This window comes from Microchirus variegatus (genome assembly GCF_963457635.1).
Source record: "Microchirus variegatus genome assembly, chromosome: 11".
In the NCBI taxonomy this organism is placed as follows: domain Eukaryota; kingdom Metazoa; phylum Chordata; class Actinopteri; order Pleuronectiformes; family Soleidae; genus Microchirus; species Microchirus variegatus.
In genome coordinates this window covers 4,523,006-4,543,211 of record NC_139812.1, presented here as the reverse complement: position 1 = coordinate 4,543,211, position 20,206 = coordinate 4,523,006, and the positions used below count along the sequence as shown (strand labels likewise).

The following is a 20,206-nucleotide window of genomic DNA, read 5'->3' as shown; positions in this document are numbered from 1 at the left end:
GTGGAGAAAGCTTACTGTTACAGTCAGTCAGACTTTTACTATCCATACAGTATTAAAGTCCTTCCTTGGTGATGAATGCATTCAGAAATAGTCTGACCTTATTTTGGCTTCTTGTACTTTACACTTATGAGCCAAAACACTATGACCATTGCATCTAGAAATGCTGCTGTCACTAAAACAGCTTCTTCATTTGTGCATAATGTCATGCTGAATTTACTCATTCTCGTCGCATTAACACTGATGGTGAGTGGGGTCTGATGCCTGGTGCCGGAAGTAGCTATCGGAATTAGCAGAGCAGTGTCAATCATTTGGACTGGGCTGATTTGTTCTGCACATGTGCGACAGTGTGACTACTTTTTGTCACAACTAATGTACTATGACAGTTGTGGAATGACAAAAAGACGTGTATTTTATTTCATAGAATTAACTCACACGTATTATATTTTATAACAATAATGAATATAAGCTGTATTTATTGTAAAACTGTTACTGGGAACCCAATTAGTTCTGCGAAGTGTGACTACTTCCTATTACCACTGATGACAGTTGTCGAATGAATACACTATATACTGTATATATTTTTTTTAACTATTTTATTAACAAGATACTGATTGAAAGCTATTGTTATTGTTCATTTTAATGGCAAAAGTTTTATATAACACATTATAAAAAGCCAAAGTCAGTAACTCTTATTTGGAAAGCCAGGTTGAAAGGAAGTAGTGCTGTGTAAGATTTGCTTAGAAACTAATTTTTGTATGAGAAAAACAAGTCTGGTCAGCTGATTTTGTTTTTGGGAGCCAAGAGTAGTACTTGTGTAGTCATATTTCCATCATCTGCAAAACAGCTGCTTGGGGGCCCCCCTGGTGATCGGGTTTGGGAGGACAAATATGTTCTTATATATATCTATATATATATAGATATATATATAGCATCATCATAGATAGATTTATATGTCTGAATAGTGTTAATCATATATATTTTTGTTCAATTCAAGTCCAGTTTCACCACACACAGTGTCTCACTTTGAATATGAAAGTATGAGTAAACCAGCTATAATATAGTTTTGCAATTTAATGAGGTACAATCAAAATTCCGCTTCGGGCCCCATCAATGCCTGGAGCTAGTTAATAACAATGCAGCCACATAACATTCTGAAACGCACAGTGGATAATTAAAAGATAAAACATGTTTTAATCCCAGTATGTGACTTCGACTTCACCAACAGCTGGTTTCTGGTTCATTGTGTTGTGCTTGACTCCCAATGTCGGTTCATACCGTACCCTATTCCAAAGTCCTTTCCTTTCTCTGATGCTCCAATCTGACTTCAGACCTTGTCAAAGTCTTTCAGGTCTATCCTCCCTTATCTTTGATCTCTTGAAGCGGAGGACACCGATTCAGACAAAACATCATAGATGAAAAGTCACAAAAGAAGACAGAAATAGAGAGTAACAAGTCGCTCATCTTACAAATCACAACTCTTCAGAAGAAAGAACCACAAGGACACTTAACAAACCAATGAAATAACTGTCATGTTTAATCATGTAATATTCTTTACTATTGTATCAACTGTACGTGTGAAATTATACTATTTGTGTGTGTAGAGAATTTTGGGATGGTGATTGCAGTACATCAATGACACAAAAGATTTGAAAAAGTGTTTTTCAGGAGCTGAATTAAAATGTGTTACGCCAACAGATGCTTTATCTTGTACAATTTGTGTATTATACAGTTTAGGAACTTGATGATTGAAGAACTGAGAGCATGTAATGATTGGATGTGGTGAAAGCCTGCAGACCTGCTGAGGATTTAATATTGTATCGAATGTTAGTAAGGACTCCTATGAAGTCAAATCTTCAACATAATCTCTCTTTGTTTTTAGGAGACGCAGAGAGAAGCTCCAGGCTCATCTGAAGGAGAGTCGTAGTCTGAAAAACTACTCTGCTAACTCCCATAATACCCTGGATGCCAAGACGAGGTCTCCGAACAACAACCTGCAAATGCATGAGGTAAAAACCACTGTTTTTACTTTTGTCATCAAGATTTCTCCGTACTCATATACATCACTGAAAAACTGTGGTGATGGGTGTATCACAGGGTGTTACCAGTTCTGAAAAAAATGTACCCTCCCTAAAACTTATTTTAAATACTACTATTACCACTTGTATGTATCTTTTTTTTTACACAAACAAAAATACGTGCAATGTTTTCTTCCAAGGTTCACTGTGTAAAATGTAGGTAAAATAATATTAATTTAGTGGAAAATATTACTATTATTATTATCATTATTTTGTAAGTGTACAATCGCACGATTGCACAAATTGTTATTTTTCATTACCCCAGAATGAAACGTTTATATTTATATCAGGAGCAGGGTCAACTCTAGAGAGGCCACCATTTTGGACCACCATGTTTTTATAGTAGCCCACAATGGACAAACTAAACAACCTTTGATTTTTTATGCTAACTGAATTCTGGATATGTTCTCCAACAAACACTGAGGTGAGGAATAACCTGCTGCAACATGCTACACCAATAAATGTTGGTAGATTTTACACACTGTACATTTAAAATACCATTGATTACCAACAACACTGACTTTGTACATGTTTTTCATGAACTACAAGTGCAACCCATGCCTCATCTTATAAAATGCTATTCAATGAATATATTTTTTTATCAGTTCTGATCATATAGAAAATAAATTAATCGTTAAATTAATTAATTCATATTGGCTTACTGAAGCCATGGAATAAATGCCTTTATGTTACAATGTTTTTTTTTAGAATGGTTTCAATGGGTACATTTATGTTCTTAAAGGAGACATTATTCAAAATCTACTTTTTAATCATTTTAATTCTTATATTTGAGACTCTGGAGGCCCTATGAGTAGACAAAGTGTGAAAAAAGATGACTTACTCATGTACAGAAGAAAAAACATGCGATGTTGACTTCTGCACTCATTAGGGCGTCACAATGCCTAAAAAACTTGAGAGTGCAGGCGAGGGCAATAGTATTCGGAAGAAGTCCTCAAAGTGTTCTTGGCTGCACAGTACAACACAGAGTTATACACAGCCTCAGAGGATATAGGTGTCCACTGGATACATTTTATATATGACGTCAATATGTCGGCTAGAGTTGGCAAATGATTGCTTTTCCAAATGCTAACTGCTGTTAGCTGCCGGACCCTCAGTGACGCTGACGTAATATCCTGTGTCTCATTTGCATTTAAAGAGACGGGCACTCAAAACTGACCATTCTGAACAGGGCTGTTTTGGCAGGGTGATTGAACTGCTGCGGTGCTTCATCCTTAAGGTATTTTGATCAAAGCTTATCACAGACATGTTCATTAGGACATCAGCGAACAAGTTAACTTGTCGAAATAGGGTATATGTCTACTTTGAGGTGGAGAACGCAACTATCTGTTGTACACAGTTTACTATTTTAGACGCATCATAAGAGCAAATTTAATTTAATTTAATCAGTAGATGAATAAAGATTGATAAATAAATGAATAAATTGAGTGTGAGAAACCATAAAGCATGTTGTTTTTCTACATTTGTGTAGTCCGCTTCCGATGCAAAACACAAGCACATTGGTTGTGGCACCCTAATAATTATGATCACAAATTGGACATATACAGCTTACTCAGCTTTTTACACCTCAGGATGTTTGCATCTATCATTGAATTCATCAACCCCCTGTAGTTTTCTGCTGCATGAATCAGTAAGCAACCCCCATCTTCACCTGGACACTTCCATCAGGCTCACAGGTCTTTGAGTGAGTGAGCAGGCTAGCAATCGTTCAGTGGTTTGGGAGCACAGTGCTGGCGAGCAATGTCATTCATCATCGTCTGAGTGTGTTGTCATCACGTCACTCCCAGTTGTGCATCTTTGAGTAGCTGGCATGGAAAACATTACCTTAATATGATTGTCAGTCAAATCCACATCTTCCGTTACCTTGGGAGAATGTGTGTGTATTTGTGCACTATTATGCAGAAGTTGACCTTTTTTTATTATGCGTTACCGATGTATACTGCACCAGTTTGACAAGAAGCTTTATCAAATAAATTGTATGTTTCCTCTGAGGGCATGATTTAAATGTACAATTATGTAAATGTAGCGCACTGCACAACGAGGGACTCTATCATCACAAACACAATATGCACAAGATGGATAAATCAAAAGAACAGAAGCACAGAAATTCACATTTCTGGTCATCATTGTTGGCAAATTTGCAATCAGTCTCTGCATTCAGAGGTGGTCAAGACCACATTTTTTTTGTAGAGTGACAGTGAATGTGTCTGGACATGGTCAAGATAGTCACCATGTACCCTCACACGCCAAACACACTGGTTTACATATGTGACATCAGTATTACAATGGGAACAATCGTATTTCAATCACACACAAACACACCGACTTGTCTGTCATTAGTGTTCTACCAGCACAAACAAAGAGCATTTATTTTGGTATGTGGTTTTGCATGTTTTTTTTTGTATATGTGTGTATGTGGTTTTCCACAGGAGTAAGATCTGATCACAAGACATGTTGCGATGATTACAATTCATAGTAACAGTTTAACTTTAAATCCTCAATCCATGTCCTGATTTACATGATTATTCATCCAATTAGTCTGTGCTCATTTGGCACATTACAGCATACATATCAGCACAGTTTTTTGTTTTGTATTTTTTTAATTTATTTTTTGTTAAACTCAAAACTAAACATAGTAGAGCCAGGAAGTCGTGTAGCATTCTTTAAGTCATGGTTAGAAGGTCAAGGTGGATGGATGTGGAAATAATCACACTCTGACACCACAGCACATTTGTTTGGACCTGTCCCCATCCCGTCTCCTACCATCATTCAACACAAGTTTCTTGCAACAGTGAAGACATTAGCTCTGCACTGCCAGCACTAGAACTCTTTCCTGATGCTGTTTGTGTGTAAGTGACCCAAACAGAAGTTCTGCAGATTCAAATATCTTCAGTGGAAATTGGGTTTTAAAATTCCCATTTGTGTTTCCAGTTAATCTCGCAGCAATTTTGTCCTGATTACTATTTCAGCTGAGTTATCAGTTGGCACTGTTGCGATCATTTCTAAACACCAAGTTTGCACAGGCCTAAGAGTGTTATTCAGGACAGCATGTGAGCAATTTGTTTCATGTTAGTTCATTCTATGACTATCATAAACTGTTTTTCATCTATTTTGAGTAACTCTGACTCAAAGCTCAGAGCAGAAATATGCTGCCTTTAAATTATGTTTATTGTGCTCATAGGAAAATTCCATTTGACCTCAGACCGCAACATTATTTATAAGCTCTGAGTTCTTACATATTTTGACGTTTTGAGACAGTTCATTTTTATAACCTCTGCCAGGGAGATTATATTTGTGGCTGAGCTTCATATGTTTAGATACTTTTAATGACATATTGTGAGGATATAGGTTTTGTAGGTTTTGGTGTTAATCCAGATTGATCCTGACTGACTTTGTCAAGCAGACATACTCAAACTTGTGCCTCAGATCATGGCATAGTAACAAACCACACATGGTTCAAGGTGCCTGCTGCAAAAGTGCAGACAGGCAACGTGTGCTTTTCCTGCTCATACACATTCATGGGTGGGTAGAAGAACAAGTGGGAGTTGTGTACAAAAAACATGGGAAGGGATTGGTAAAGAGCGACCGATTACATAATTTGTAAGATGTGAAACTTCTGGAGAGAGCAGCCATTTTATCTAAAAGGTATGGCTGTCACTTTTTTTATATGAAACTTGGATCCGTTTTAAATTTGGGGGAGAAAGTTTAAAGCTTGAGCATAAAAAAAACATTTGAGTTCAGAATTTAGTCTGGAACTGTAAATATCTAACATTTGTCAGATTAGGAACTTTAGATACTTACAATTATATGGTCGGATGTCGACGGGGAACAAGTTCCAGACGGACAGCTACTCAAGACGTGACGACTTCCGGTCCATTGAGCTGTCACTCCAAAACTCCAGCCAATCAGCAGGCAGCTTCCTAAGGCCTGCCTGCAAACAAAAAACCACAGCACAAAGAACAAACCATGGAGCGCAAAGAACAAGTGAGGGAGCGCAAAGAACAAATGTATTTTCAAACAACAACAAAATACGATATTTTTGAATGATTTTTTTGCTTCTTAAAAAGTGTTGTTTGCTTAGTGAATAGTGTTGTTTGAGTCCTGAAAAGTGTTGTTTCATTTTTGAAAAGTGTTGTTTGAAAAATATTGACAAAAATCTAATTTCATACACCTGCTTAAACAAACACTGTAGTCAGTGGCGGCTCCTGAATGAAATTTTAGGGGGGGGCAATTTTTTCTGATAATGATTAAGGTGACCCATTCAATAGGTGCATAAAGAAAGACAGTATCATTGTGTTGTTAGATGATTAACAGTCCTCCTTGTGTCCACTAGATGGCAACTTGATAAACAAATCTAATGTATGATGTAAAATAGCTAAACAGGACACAGGATGTGTCCAGCAATCACATAAAGACAGGGGCAGCATATTAAGTCAAGTATTTATTAACTGACCAAAGATCAAGACCCTAAACATATGACAAGATAGTGCAGTCAAATGATTCATTAAGTGTAAAGGAAAGTGCAGAATTGGATCTTTACATGTGTTGCCAAAGGCATCTTACAATACTTTCTTACACAAACCAGTCCGATTGTCTACCTGAAGTTTAAACCTGCATTTAAACCCTTAGCAGAGCAATACAAACATCAACCATGTTAGCAAACAAGCTAACGAACGTAGCTTCAAATGACTGCTGTCCGCTGCTACGAGCCATAAACAGCTAACACGTGTGAAAGCGTGAACTCCGTGGCACTGGTCAAACTACGTTCGTGCTGGGACCGATTAAACGAGCACAATCCTCCGTGTTTTTTTTAAAACGGCGAGCTTCGCTCAGAGCGCAGCGAGCAGAAAGACGAACAAATTATCGAGAGACGTGAAGTGAAGAGAAGTTATCCCCTCCTCTCTTTGCTCAATTTACATATGACGTAAGCACGTTAGTGCATGCACATAAATCCTCATAAAAAATGCATCGGAGGGTATGTTTTTCGAAAAAAAAAAAGTTTTTAACACGAGAGTCAATGGGAGAATTTTTGGGCGATTCTTCACGTCAGTCAAATCGCCCCAGAAGAGGTGGAACCATAAAACGTGACTTGAATCTGACGATTCTGATTGGACAATGACAGATAATATGTCTAGAACACTGATAATAACTACCTTTGCTGGCAGAGAATATTGCTTTAAGTCATCTCTGTACGTATATTCTGTATTAGTACTAAGGATCTTGGAATTGCTGAGGAAAAAAATTATCTTTCTCCTCCAAGTTGGGAGGGCGTCGCCCAAATTGTCCCTATACACCGGCCGCCCCTGACTGTTGTCCCCTCGCTGTCCGCAATCCGCCTCATTTTCCTTCTCTTTCACATCTGTGACTTTCCTGTCGGTTCATTCTTTTTTTATGGAAAGAAAATACAGCACTACCGAAATGGAAATACCTCACATTTATGTGGATTAGACATGTGATAGCACATAGTCATGATTGGATCTGATGACAATTGGCATAGTACAGCTCTGGTAGTTGACGTCACACAAGGAAAGCACCATCCCATTGACTTATACAGGAGACAACACATAAATCGGGCAATATCTCAGAACTCATCTCTTCGCAAGATGTTTTCATCACAAAAGGGAAGATAGAAGGTAGCTATTGTGTCCTGGGATGCCAAAACATAGACCTAGAGAGTTAGTGAGGAAGGCATCACAGATGGGCAATGCATGGAGTCAACCTTGCTTCACTGATAATAATAAATAATAATGGTGTCATTTTTGTTTGTATGTGCACAGGCAAGGGGAATATCAGAATATATTCAAAGGAATAGCATGTTACATAATATTTGCTTGAACTTAACTGTTGGGAAAAGTCACAGCTCCGTCTGGAACCTCACTCCCGAAGTTTTCCACATCAACATCTAACATCTAATTGTAACTAGCTAACGTTTGTCAGATTACAAATGTTAGAATCCGAGCACAATCAAACAAAAAAAAATACACAAACATCAGAGTGTCTCGTTTTGGGGATGGTTCGTGGCTACACAGCTGATTACGCGTCAGCACAACATACAACCACACAAAATCCTTACTATCCCTTTAAAGCCTAATAAGGACATTGATGCCGAGGAGCTCGACTAGAGTTTGGGTTCATAAAGGGTTCATATATTTAAGATGTAGCCCAAAGACATATTGGACAAAGGCTTGAAAGCAATCTGTAAAGTCTGATGTGTCAGGTGTGTCTCCTCATATTTTCCAAACTTGCTTGTAGATCAAGGGAATGGTGGTATTCCAACCCTCTCTATGAATTTAGATCTTACGGGCTGTAAAATTAGAAATGCTATTATCAAAGTAAAACCAGTTTTAGGTTTGAAGGTGAGTTTGGATGTAAAAAAGCATTTATGATTCAACATTAGTAAACAAAACCAGCAGCTAGGTTAAATAAAAACAACCCAACACAGTATAAATCAAAAACATGATTTAAGCAGACTCAACCCTTGTGTTCAAAGCTTTAGCAATCTCAGAATATTATTACTACTACTTTTTCACTGTATTACTTTAATATACTTTTTTTTATCTTTCATACTTTGAAAGTTAATGAGAGAAATGTTCAAACGTATTGCTCCTTGAACTCCCATCTGTCCTTTCAGCAAGGACATTCATTCAAACTCTTTATTTATAAGGGTTTTTGAGGCTTTATAATGGATGTGACTGTGGCCAGCAGGAGTGAACAAAGTGGTGATTCATACCTCTTTTATCTTGGAACATAAAATCTTTTCATCTTTTCTTTTTATATATATAGGAGCCTCAATTGATTAAAGTTCGGGTGTCTGAATGGTGCAGTGGCCATGAGAGCTTCAAGCCATTCACCCTTAAAAAACACTCATGCAAATAGACTAAAGCACATTAAAGTTACGGTTTTGTATTTTTTCTTGTTGATTATGTTATTATTCTTAGTCTTTGTGAACAGAAACAATGTAACATTATTTGTATGCTGCGTCCTTCATTCCACTTCCTTCTTTGGTTACTTCAGTGCCACAAAATTGTGCATTCTTTGATTGTGTTGTATCAGTGAGGTAATATTAATCATTCGAGTTCTACAAAAATGTTTTGTACAACTCGAATGATTAATTGACAAATTTTTTATTTTTGTGTCAGGCACACAATAACACAACCATGATGGGTTTTAAGACACCAGAAAAATACAAAACAAAAAAAAACTTACCCAATAACAAAAGCCACGACAGTACACACTGCTACTTTACAGCTCAACTTTAAACTAAATATTCTATCTTCTCTCTCGAGCCTGGCAAATATAATCTGTTGTAGAAAAAGGTTCCCATCCTGAAACACAGCTCAAGATTTTCATAATTATCCAACCAAAACAAATCAGCAGAGAAGACAATACAACACACAAGATAATGCAACATAAAAAAAAACTCACGGTTAGCCCATCGGCAGCCCACGGCATTTTTTGTAAAAAAAAAGTTTGCAGGAAATTTTAAATTATGTCTATTATGTGTTATTGTAAGACATTTATTAACAATACTTTTAACAAAACTATAGAGTCTTACAAAAAAACACACTAATTGGCCAGTGAATCTTAAAACAAGCCATGCAATGGTCACATTTAAAAGTAAAATAAAGCAACATAGATAAACAAGTGGTAGTGCCCTCTCTTCTGCCTCATATGGTGCAGACAAACGACCCTTTTATTTCTGCACACCGCCCCTGCACTGTTCTCTTCTCCCTCTCCTGCGCCATTTGTCGTTTTTGCGCTCTGCGTCTCCGTGTCTCCAAGCGGTCTCTTCCAAAGCAGACTGGATCATTTCTCTACGTGTTTTATCCCCACAGAAGAATAATGATCTTTAGGATGGCGTACAGTCGCAATGAGCGCAGGTGATCTGAGTAGATCTGAGTAAAACGTGGTGACAGACTGTGAAGAGCAGAGCGCACTTTTCATTGTTTTTACTCCGTGGTCTCAATATTTATGTAGAAGACGCTTTAGTGCTGTAATTAAGGGAACAACAGATGCATCAGATGAGCTGATCTCTTTAGGTTACTGCTCAAAGAGAGAGAATGTTCCCTGCTGCGAAGTGAATGTCGAGAGGAGTTCATAATCCGCGCCTTATGCAGCCAAGTTTCGCTTTTGCGCAGAGACTTTCCAGCCTTTAATAGTTGCTGTTCCACAGAGTACTCGCTGTGTTTCGACCAGCAAATTATCAGTGCATCCCTAAATATAACATCTTTATTGACAAGAACAATGTAACCATAATAATGACGCACTTGATCGTGTGACTTGGGTTTCAATCGGCACCTGGACAAGCGCGTGCTGCGCCGATTACATGGGGGGCACATGCACACTTGTTCCCAGTTATAGAAAAATCTGAAAAAATCTATTTAAAATAAATAAACAAGCAATGCTAAGCCTGGCGGAGTTGTGGTTCCCTTCGAAATTGTAAGTTATACAACTTTCGACAGCTAAGATGGCTAGGACTAGTAGCTAATGTTGCAAGATGTTTGTGTGTGGCGCTGTTAAAATTAAATTGTAGTATGACTCAACTGATCTGGGTTAATGATGACTCACGACTCATGGGTTAATTTAAAGACACGGGTTAAAGAGTCGGTTGAATCATGACTCAACCACCTCTATTAATGTTTCAGTTCCCTGTATTTCATATTTCATATTAAGTCAAGATCGACTTCTGGCAGTTCAGTAAGATGAGATGTTCATGTCCTTTCATGTTTTCACTGATTGTTGTGTTTAGATCCACACTCAAGCAATAACGATTAGCTTCATGTAAATCACATTTGCTAATTGGACAATTTGATAAAGAATGGAAAATCAGATATGTAATCACAAAAGGGAAATATCTGGATTGCAGCCTTAGCTGCTGTGGATATCTCACCTCCTCTCTCATCTGACAATTGAGAGAAACTACAGTATAGTTAATGTTATCATAACGATTTTGTCACACTACCTAGAGTGAGAATGAGGCTCATTTTGTGAGATGGGCTCTGGAATAATTTTGACGTATTGCAGCTATTTGCTGAGTTCAATTTTGACACGCCCTCACTATTCACATTTGGAGATTAAGTGGATGAATTATAAGGACTAGATAGAAAATTGCATCATGTGAAGAAAGCGGTGGCATCCAGCGATGCTGAGTTTGACGCTTTACTTCATAAAAAGATACATAAATACAATACAGTCAATACTAGAGAAAACAAAATCAGCTCACAGGCTGACTAAATGAATAATGAAGAATGAATAATTCCAATATCATTTAATGAATGAACAACTGAAGTGGATTCATGTTAATGATGGACACAGTAGCATTTGGGGCCATCTGATTGGCAAAGTCATATGCCTCTATACATTGAGCTGACATATTAAAGAGACATTAATTTCCCTATAAATGCAGTTCAGCATGATTCATGTTTGTGTGCGAGTATGTGTGTACTTGTCATACTGATAATTGTGTTCTTTGATGGATTACTACAAGAGAAAAAAACATAAATACGTTGAGTCTTTTGGTTTTTATTTAGCTATTGTTCTATTAGCACTGATTCATTAATCACTGTTAATTGACGCTGTTAAAAAAACACATACTATAATCTCTAATACAATTTTTTTTGTCTTTGAAATTTTGTTTTACATATTTAATGTGTGCCTTTTGAGGAACTTTTTTTTAATTAGATTTAATTTGCCAATACATCCAAAATAACATAGATTGCAGGCAATTAACTATCAAAATGTCAGAACACAAACCAACTCTTGCAGGGTCAGTTGTGTGAAGGAGCACGCACTTACACAAATGAGCCTTACACATTAAGTTGCTATGCTTCATCACAATAATTTAATTGAATCTTACTGCAATATATTTATCCATATATTTTTTTTTTTTACTTTAGTCATTTGAGCTTGGAGATGAAGTCTCTAAGACTTCGTCACAGAGACAAAAGCACCAGGTAGAGTAAATGAGCACCTCTGATTAGCACCGCAGGTCCATTCACGACAAGTATTTGATTATGCCTTGAACTAAAGTGTGTCCCTAAATGAGCCCGTCTTTCTCTATCAATCAGCTTTTAACATCCCATCACGAGTTCCACAGGTGCTCCACCAACTGTCTGTCACTGCTGCATAATTAAAATGTACTCTATCTTTATCTGTCATTAACAAGACTTGGCGAGTGTGTGTGTGAGTGAGAGAGAGAGAGAGAAATCACACATCACTGTAAAATCATAGAAATCGTCCCCAAATGCCTGTCCGTGTTAAAAAATAATAATAAAAAAAAGCTTCACTGCCAGAGGCGAACAGTGCATGCCAGTATCTCAGAGATTAAATCTATTACATCTATTACAGAAAGCACACACACATGCACGATTACATGTGCCTTTTGCACCACAAATGTCCAGACGTGGCATAAAATCCCTGTCAAATCCATGATTACTTTTGCCCTTTTGTGTCTGTGCATGTTTTTTGAGCTAAACTGTTGAGATCCTCCGCCTGCAGCTGGGCGAGAAAAACATTATATTTTTTATTGATGGTCTCCATAAACAGTCGGTAATGCTGCATGACGCATGCACACAGTTTGTGGTTTATTTCCTCAAGCCAAATCTGTTTTCATACGGAAACAAAAAACGGATGCCGAAGCACACAGTGTCAGTGATAACAGATTGGTGACACTTTTCCCTTTTATGAGCTGTTAGTGAGCAACAGATGAACAAGTTTGTCTTTTTTTCTTAAAAAAAAGCAATGTAGAGTCTGTAAACTTGGACATCGTCGCATTTAGTGTGGGACTAGCTGTGGTAATTCTTTTAAACAATAATGTTTTTGTCTTTTCAACTATTGATTAACAATTAACAGATCGCACTCTGTTTGAATGATCAGGACAGACTCTCTGGGGTCACCAGCACCGTTAAAACTTCATATTTTTGTTTTCATCATCACTTGGTCATTACAAGCATCTGTCTCAATTAGCAGCTTGTCATATGTGTGTGTGTGTGTGATGCCAGACAATGGAAAACATGAGAGAATGTTTGGTCTTTAAAGTACACACAGGGCGTTGTTGGGTAGGAATTAATCTATCTAACTATCGTAGTCCAGTGGTTTTATTTAGAAATTGTCTAACACTTGCAGAATCACAGGTAACCTTCTCTGAAAACAATCAAAGCTGAAATACTGTGATTGGCCCAAGTTACACAAAAACTGAATTGAACACTTTTGTACTATCCTCCCTATTTCTTCAAACCACAAAATTATTAAAGTTCATAGTTCATTAATCTCTTTCAGAGTACAAACATTTAGCCATTACATTAGCTTACTATTACTATTTCAGGGCTGTAACACCATTGCTGATGACGGCATCATCCTCCTCCTCACCAACTCCACCATTGCCGTGAAAGTGTACCATACCCTGCAGGAGCTTCTTCAAGTTGAAGTACACTTCTCACAGTTGACAGGCTCTTATCTATTCTTGTGTTTTTCACTAACAAGTTCAAAATAATGTGAAAACCTCCACGGAGGTGAGGATTTCTGTTCAGTCATCTCACTTGCTGAGTTGCCACGTACACAGCCAGGTGCCTGCCTGTCTACCAAACACAATTTAGTTAATAATTAATGGATTACATTTTGAGAAGAACACCTTCGTGAACAGAACTTCAAGGCTCTGTCAAGCAATATCAGACCTGACTGAGGGAGCGTTTGTGTGGATACAGCAGCAGCACAGGCAGTGGATGGGGACAGGAAGTGTAAATGCTATACAGAGAAACACAGTGATGCTTAATCAGCATTGTGTGCAATAATCTGGCAATGGTTTGAATGTAACGGACATTTTTGTGATTAATTGGTAAATTGGACACAATTGATTGTAGTTGTGAATTTGAGAGTAAATGGTGGTTTGTCTCCATTTGTTGGCTCTGTGATAGACTTATGTCCTGTCCTGTCCTGTCGTGTCCAGGGGATATCTGCCTTTTGCCCAATGTCAGCTGCTGACACCAGTGCCCCACAACCCTCATGTGGATGATAAAGCAGTAGACAAGGAATTAATGAATTGCACACCAACTGTTTTAGGTTACTGAAAAAGTAGTCCAAATACAGTAAATAACAGTGTTGCTTGTGTCACTTGTGTTTCACTTGATACCAAATGTAAAATAAGGCCCTAAATGTAAGTGAAAGAGTTACTAAAGAACCTGCCTTTTTTTAAATAATTCATCATATTCCTGCTTCATGCTAAGGTGTCCTGTGGAGAGCCTTCAAAAAGGTATTAACTCAGACACAGTCTTGTTAGTGACAGTTCACACCACAAATGTTGTATCAAGAAAAGTCATAAAAGTCTTTTGGAGCAGGAAGTCACACAGATATGTCTTTGTCACACCTTCTATTACCGAGGTCTAGAAATGACTGTGTAGACAAAGCTGAGAAGAAAAATTCAAAGCACAAATAATGAATCTCCTCACATCCTTTTTTTTCTCACTTGTTATTTTGAGATTTTCACTGCTTTGTCGCTGAGTGACTCAGCGTTTTTAACGACAGAGCAAAGTGAATAATTAAAGAACTGCTTTGTTTGGAAAGTTGAAAGGGGGAAAACTGGGACATACTTACAATATTACGACTGTACATTTTGATCTTGTGGTATGAAAACTGAATGATGGGAGTAGAGAGGAAAGGAGGGATCAATGTGGATGAGAAGGGGATTCAAATAACAGAAACCAATAAAGTTAAAGATTTACAGCAGCGTTAAAGGAAGAGTATACTCACTAATTCATTCACTCACTCAATTTCTACTGCTTTATCCTCCACATGAGGATCACAGAGGGAGTTGTTGTCAATCCCAGCTGACAGGATACACCCTGGACAGGTCAGGAAGAGTGCATGTCTTAATAAAATGAAAAATGTTGTATTTATATAGCACTTTTCCAGTCTTTATGACCACTCAAAGCTGCTGTACACTTCAGTTTCCATTCACCCATTCACACCCATTCACTCACACTTTCATACCCACTCACACGCTGCTGTGAGTGGGTGAAAAATCTCATCAGGTACCATCAATAGTTGTCCTTAGTTCAACCCAAAAGACGACAAGTCGATGCAGTATCTTTGAGTGAATATGTACGAGTTTAAAACTTTTTTAAATGGTTCGACACCATGAGACTCTAAAGTGTTGAAGATTTTTTTTAATTCACAGTATTCTTTCTTTTTTGTTTTACATTCATATTTTTTTTCACTTATTTCATATATGAATACAAATAAATGTGAGGATGCAATATACGTTCCATGAAACTATGGGATATGGGGTATATAGAATATACCTAGGGGCTTGAAAATCAGCATTATTCAGTAGGAAAGAGTTACATTTCTCAAACATAGTAAAATGTTACCAGAAACAAACTGTTCTATTGCAGTATTCTGTTCAGAAATGTTATAGGTTACAAAATAGACACACATCCACAATACACAAAAGCACTGAGGGCTTGAATTTTTACATATCAATATTCCCACTGTGCTGCACCAAGGGCTCATTATCGCTAAATGTCAAGTTAGGTTAAATCTACTTAAACTCAAAGATAGGACACAGAGCTGCAAGGTTCTTATGCAAATGGAATTCATGGACTGCTGCAGTCGGCCATTCATTTCAAAACTTACAACAAGTTTTGGTCTGCAAAAAACATCACAAAAAAAACAATCGCCTTTTATCACCTTTCCATGCCAGGTCAACAAATCTGGTGGCAACCTATTATTAACCGTCTTTAAACTTCATATGAAAAAGGCAAATGAAAAAAAAATACTTACAGCTCACACACTGTGGATGAATGCAAAGACCATAGATTTGAAGAAGAGACAATGTCACTTTTGGATCTCACCAGGATGTAACCATAAAATGTTTAATCCTTTAACTTGTTTGTTGATTCATATTCTATTATTGTTCAGCAACAGCAAATATCTGCACTGCACTCAAACTCAAACCATTAAATGTTGTAGTCAGTTTTAACGTCATAATATAAAAGTTAAAACCCAAGTGTCATTTCCTCTTTAAATCTGCGGTGCGTAAGTTTTGCTGGCTTTTTTTGTTTGTTCTCATTCTGAATCTGTGTGGTCTTTGTAAACAGAAACATTGAAACAACATTTGTTTTCTGCATCCTTTATTTGGAAACACACTGGCAAGCACATACTGTACATCAGACCTAGGGAGCGTTTGTGTGTATACAGTGGCAGAGCAGGGGTGGGGGATGGCAAGACGCATTTATCCCGTCAAACTGCTGAACGACTTTCCTCGCACAATGTTGTTGTTGCCTTCATTTTTCTTGACTTGTGTGCAGCTCAAGAATGTCGCCAGGTGACACAATCTATGATGATCTAAACACTAATATACTGAGAAACCCAGCGTTGTGTGGAACTGATTTCATATAGTGACCTCATGTGACAATGGGTTGAATGTAACAAACATTTACTTACAGTTAAAATGTAAACACTACAGTACATTTCAGTAAGAATATGCTGCATCTGATTTTACGTTTTTACCCACAGAATACTCTTCATCCGCAGAGCAGGAAGCTTTCAAATGTAACTTGATTCTGTCAAGTTATCAGCAGCCTCCCTCTCCCTCTGCTCCACACAGTGCAATTCACCTCAATTGTCCCAAAAGGGCCAGAATGATGTTGAGGAAAGTGAAAAGAAAGACACATATGAATGTAACATTTAGACTCTGGCAATCAGCTCCCAGAATCAAGGCGGAAGTCAAACCCCACCCTGAGGCCTTGCAGAGTGTGAGAAAGAGCACAGGGGGGTTAACAAGGGAGAGCTTAAAAATCTCCCAATACCCTGGCTAAAAGAAGAGAAAAAGTTTTATCCTGACTTTATTTCAAATGATTTGTAAAAGAGCAATAAAACCCTGCAATCTTTTTTTTTTATTATTATTCCTCTCGTTTGTCTGTGCAGTGCTGCAAACGGTCCGCCCAGACTCGCCAGGGAAATGTGTGCGAGTCCAGCCTTGCACACTGTAACATCACGACCACAGCCACACCATCGGGCAGCTCCAGAGCCACAGCAAAGCACAACAGGTATGACACACAGGAGACACCAGCGGCTACAATATGCACATAGAAAGAGGCAGTAATGCAAACAACACTCCTTCCCTTTAATCGGCAGGGATGCAGTGAGAAGGAAAATGTTATCATCTACATTAGACTGCAGCCAAAGCTAATTGCTAATTAAAAGAAGAAGAATTATTATAATTAAAGCTATCAGCATGTAAATAACCACAACTATAACAGTCATGAAGGAACACAGAAGACATTGGACAGAGATGAGATGGGAAGCACACATGCAGAGATTTATGAGCCGGCACAAGTGTGTCAATTCCAGTAAGCTATTTTCTCACACTGCTCATGATGTGTTGGAGCTCGCGGGGCTTTGGCATGTTCCTCAGCAGCAACACAGTCCAACAGACATTCATTCACATACACATAAGTACATACTTCAGAGGCTCCATTTGTATCTTTGCCAAGGCTGGAATCTACAATAACAAAGCCAAAAAGAAGTGTATACGGGCAACTTTGAACCTGTGTGAACACACTAAAAAAAGGTGATTAGCAACATTCCCATTGCCAGTGGATGTCCTGTCCTTTAGTAGTTTTTTTCACCCCTGCATGAAATGTGACATCAAACGTGCCGGAAACAAAGTGAGTAGCAAAGAAAAACAACAACACTGTGGAGCTCAGCGACAAAAGCTATGTTTACATGGGCACAGGTAACCTGAATAAAAGTCTCATTGGAAATAAAAATGTGGATGAAAACAGGAGGCGACACAAGACATTAAAAGAACTCCAAATTGGCGATGTGAAATAGTGGTAAAAAAGAATATTGAACAGACACGAAAGTCAGAGAGGCTGCCTCTACTTCCAGAAAACAACACTGCACATGTTGATGCATGCAATTATAAATTACAATCGGAACAAATCTTTTCGACATTTTGCATATGCAAAAATAGCTTGTGTTACAGTGGATACTGTATTGTATTTTGTTTTCTATCAGACCCTCTCTTAATTAATTGTTCCATTTATCAAATTGATGAGATAAATCTAAATACTAAGCTCTGTCCCAAGTTGTTAATAGTTCATCACAAAAGCTATGCTGGAAACCTGTAATGATTTGATCAGTGACTGTTTGCCAAAAAAAACCAGTTAACCTTAAGTTTAAATGTTTGGTTTTTTTAGTCACATTTTCAATGAATAATATATAAACCTCTCTGACAGGTTTTGCATTTGTATATCTGAAACAAAAACCCTTTTGTTGATCCAGATAAAGATGAGAAAATGTGGCCTTGAGGCTTTTTCGGCCTTTGCTCTCTTTCATTGTTTGATTCCCACATTGGAGCCTCACACTACATCCATAGTTGATGCCAAGATACTCCAAAGCAGTCTTGAGTTAATGACCAGGGAATCCTGGCAATATAGTTAAACAACCCAGAAATATGATGAACTGACAACTACAAAATCTACTTCTCGAACCTTTTGACCAAATTCCTACAAGCATTCTCTCTATTCTGTCTTCTGACTCATTCAGCTCATTCTGTGAAGAGCCGGGTTACTTGTTGCTTCGACCACAAATAACATCATTATTTATTTGTTTGCAGTGGAATCAGCTTATGCATTGACTAGAACGAAACGAGTGTGTTATGATCCCATGGTTTGAAACCAAGCACAGGCTAATTGTTTGTTTCAGAAACGTCTTGTTCCAAAGCCTTTATATAAAACTCTGCCAACAGTATAAGGGGCAGAGTTTCCAGCACAAATCTCTCTTTCAAAACAGAGGAGTTAAATATGATTGGAGGCTCAGAGCCAGAACACGCATTAAAATATAATAACAGCATGACGCTGCTTCAGTTCACTAATACACGTACACATTTCCTGGCTGCACAGTTTGCCTTCACAAAGATCATAAAAACAATGTTTTTTTTGATTACTTAAATATGACTGATTCATGGCATCGCCAATATTTAGCTTTGTGTAGTTCAGTTTAGTTTTAATTATTTATGTTATGTATTATATATACAGTATACTGATCCAACATCAGGGATATTCACTTATTAAAGCAACAAAATGGTCAGAAAGTCGTGACAAATACAAACAAGGTATTAGAATAAGCAATAAAGTAAGACGGCAAAAATAACAGGGCATAAAACTACATAAATATAGTATAACATAATTGAGACATTTACATTTTATGTTGATAAATAGCAACATAATATTCCAATAGTTTCATAATAATATTATGTCATAATGTAAATCAAGTGATCTAAGTGAGAACTATATTTTTACGATCCCTCCATGTTTCCAGTATTGGGATATGCAAAATGTTTCCAACCTCTTGGGTAAGATTTATATTTATTATGATTTAAATAACGTACATAAACTGAAGTTTAAATTAATTTACCAAATCCCTCTTAACCAATCTGCTTACCATTTCAAAACGATATATACAAGGTAAACTACATTATTCTTAAATGTGTTTCAGTCACAACAGTTTAGGCTGCCAAGCGACTTAAAGAAGATTCTCAAACAAAGCCAGATAATTAATGGAATCAATAATGTCAACATGAGCGGAGCCTTCCAGGGGTGGAGAGCTTGCCTTTGTCATCACTCACATAAAAGCGATCTTCTCCAGCAGCCATCTTAAGACATTCTGTGGAACATTATTGCATTTCCGCTGTTTATAGCAAAGAAGGATGCAGGGAACCTTTTCCTGTCTACTTGACAATTTTTGACACTCAAAGTCTGTCCTGAGTGTATCTTCAGATTCGCTCAAAACAAAAATCCTTGTCTGAGATTGTTTGAGAACATACTGCTAACAACTGCGTTTCCCAGATTCGATCTTTCTTAAGGACTTAAAGCAGAACTAGACAGGAAGTTCCTATTATCGCTGTTTTTTTGGTGTGTATCTGCGTCATTACCTTGTTTATTGTTTATGTTTTGATAATGAGGAGCAGTGCATCCGCCATTCCAGAGGGGGGCGCTGCGCTTCTGAGAACGGATGTGCTGGATAGTACTGACCAATCACAAGACTCTGTCTTCTGGGGGTGAAAGTTCACTCTGAAATCTCGCAGCAAAGATACACTGTCAGAAAAGAGG

At 37.6% G+C, this 20,206-nt stretch overlaps 1 protein-coding gene across 1 annotated transcript in view; it reads left to right on the top strand.

Moving 5' to 3' along the window:
• The window catches only part of nrg3a (neuregulin 3a), a gene marked incomplete at both ends in the record, with an annotated part of 466,447 nt that overhangs the window by 434,322 nt on the left and 11,919 nt on the right, over window positions 1-20,206 (top strand). Inside the window, 2 exons of the mRNA XM_083898003.1 lie at window positions 1,880-2,006; window positions 17,016-17,137. Of these exons, the coding sequence (XP_083754129.1) occupies window positions 1,880-2,006; window positions 17,016-17,137 (249 nt within the window). The remainder of the gene's footprint in view (window positions 1-1,879; window positions 2,007-17,015; window positions 17,138-20,206) is intronic.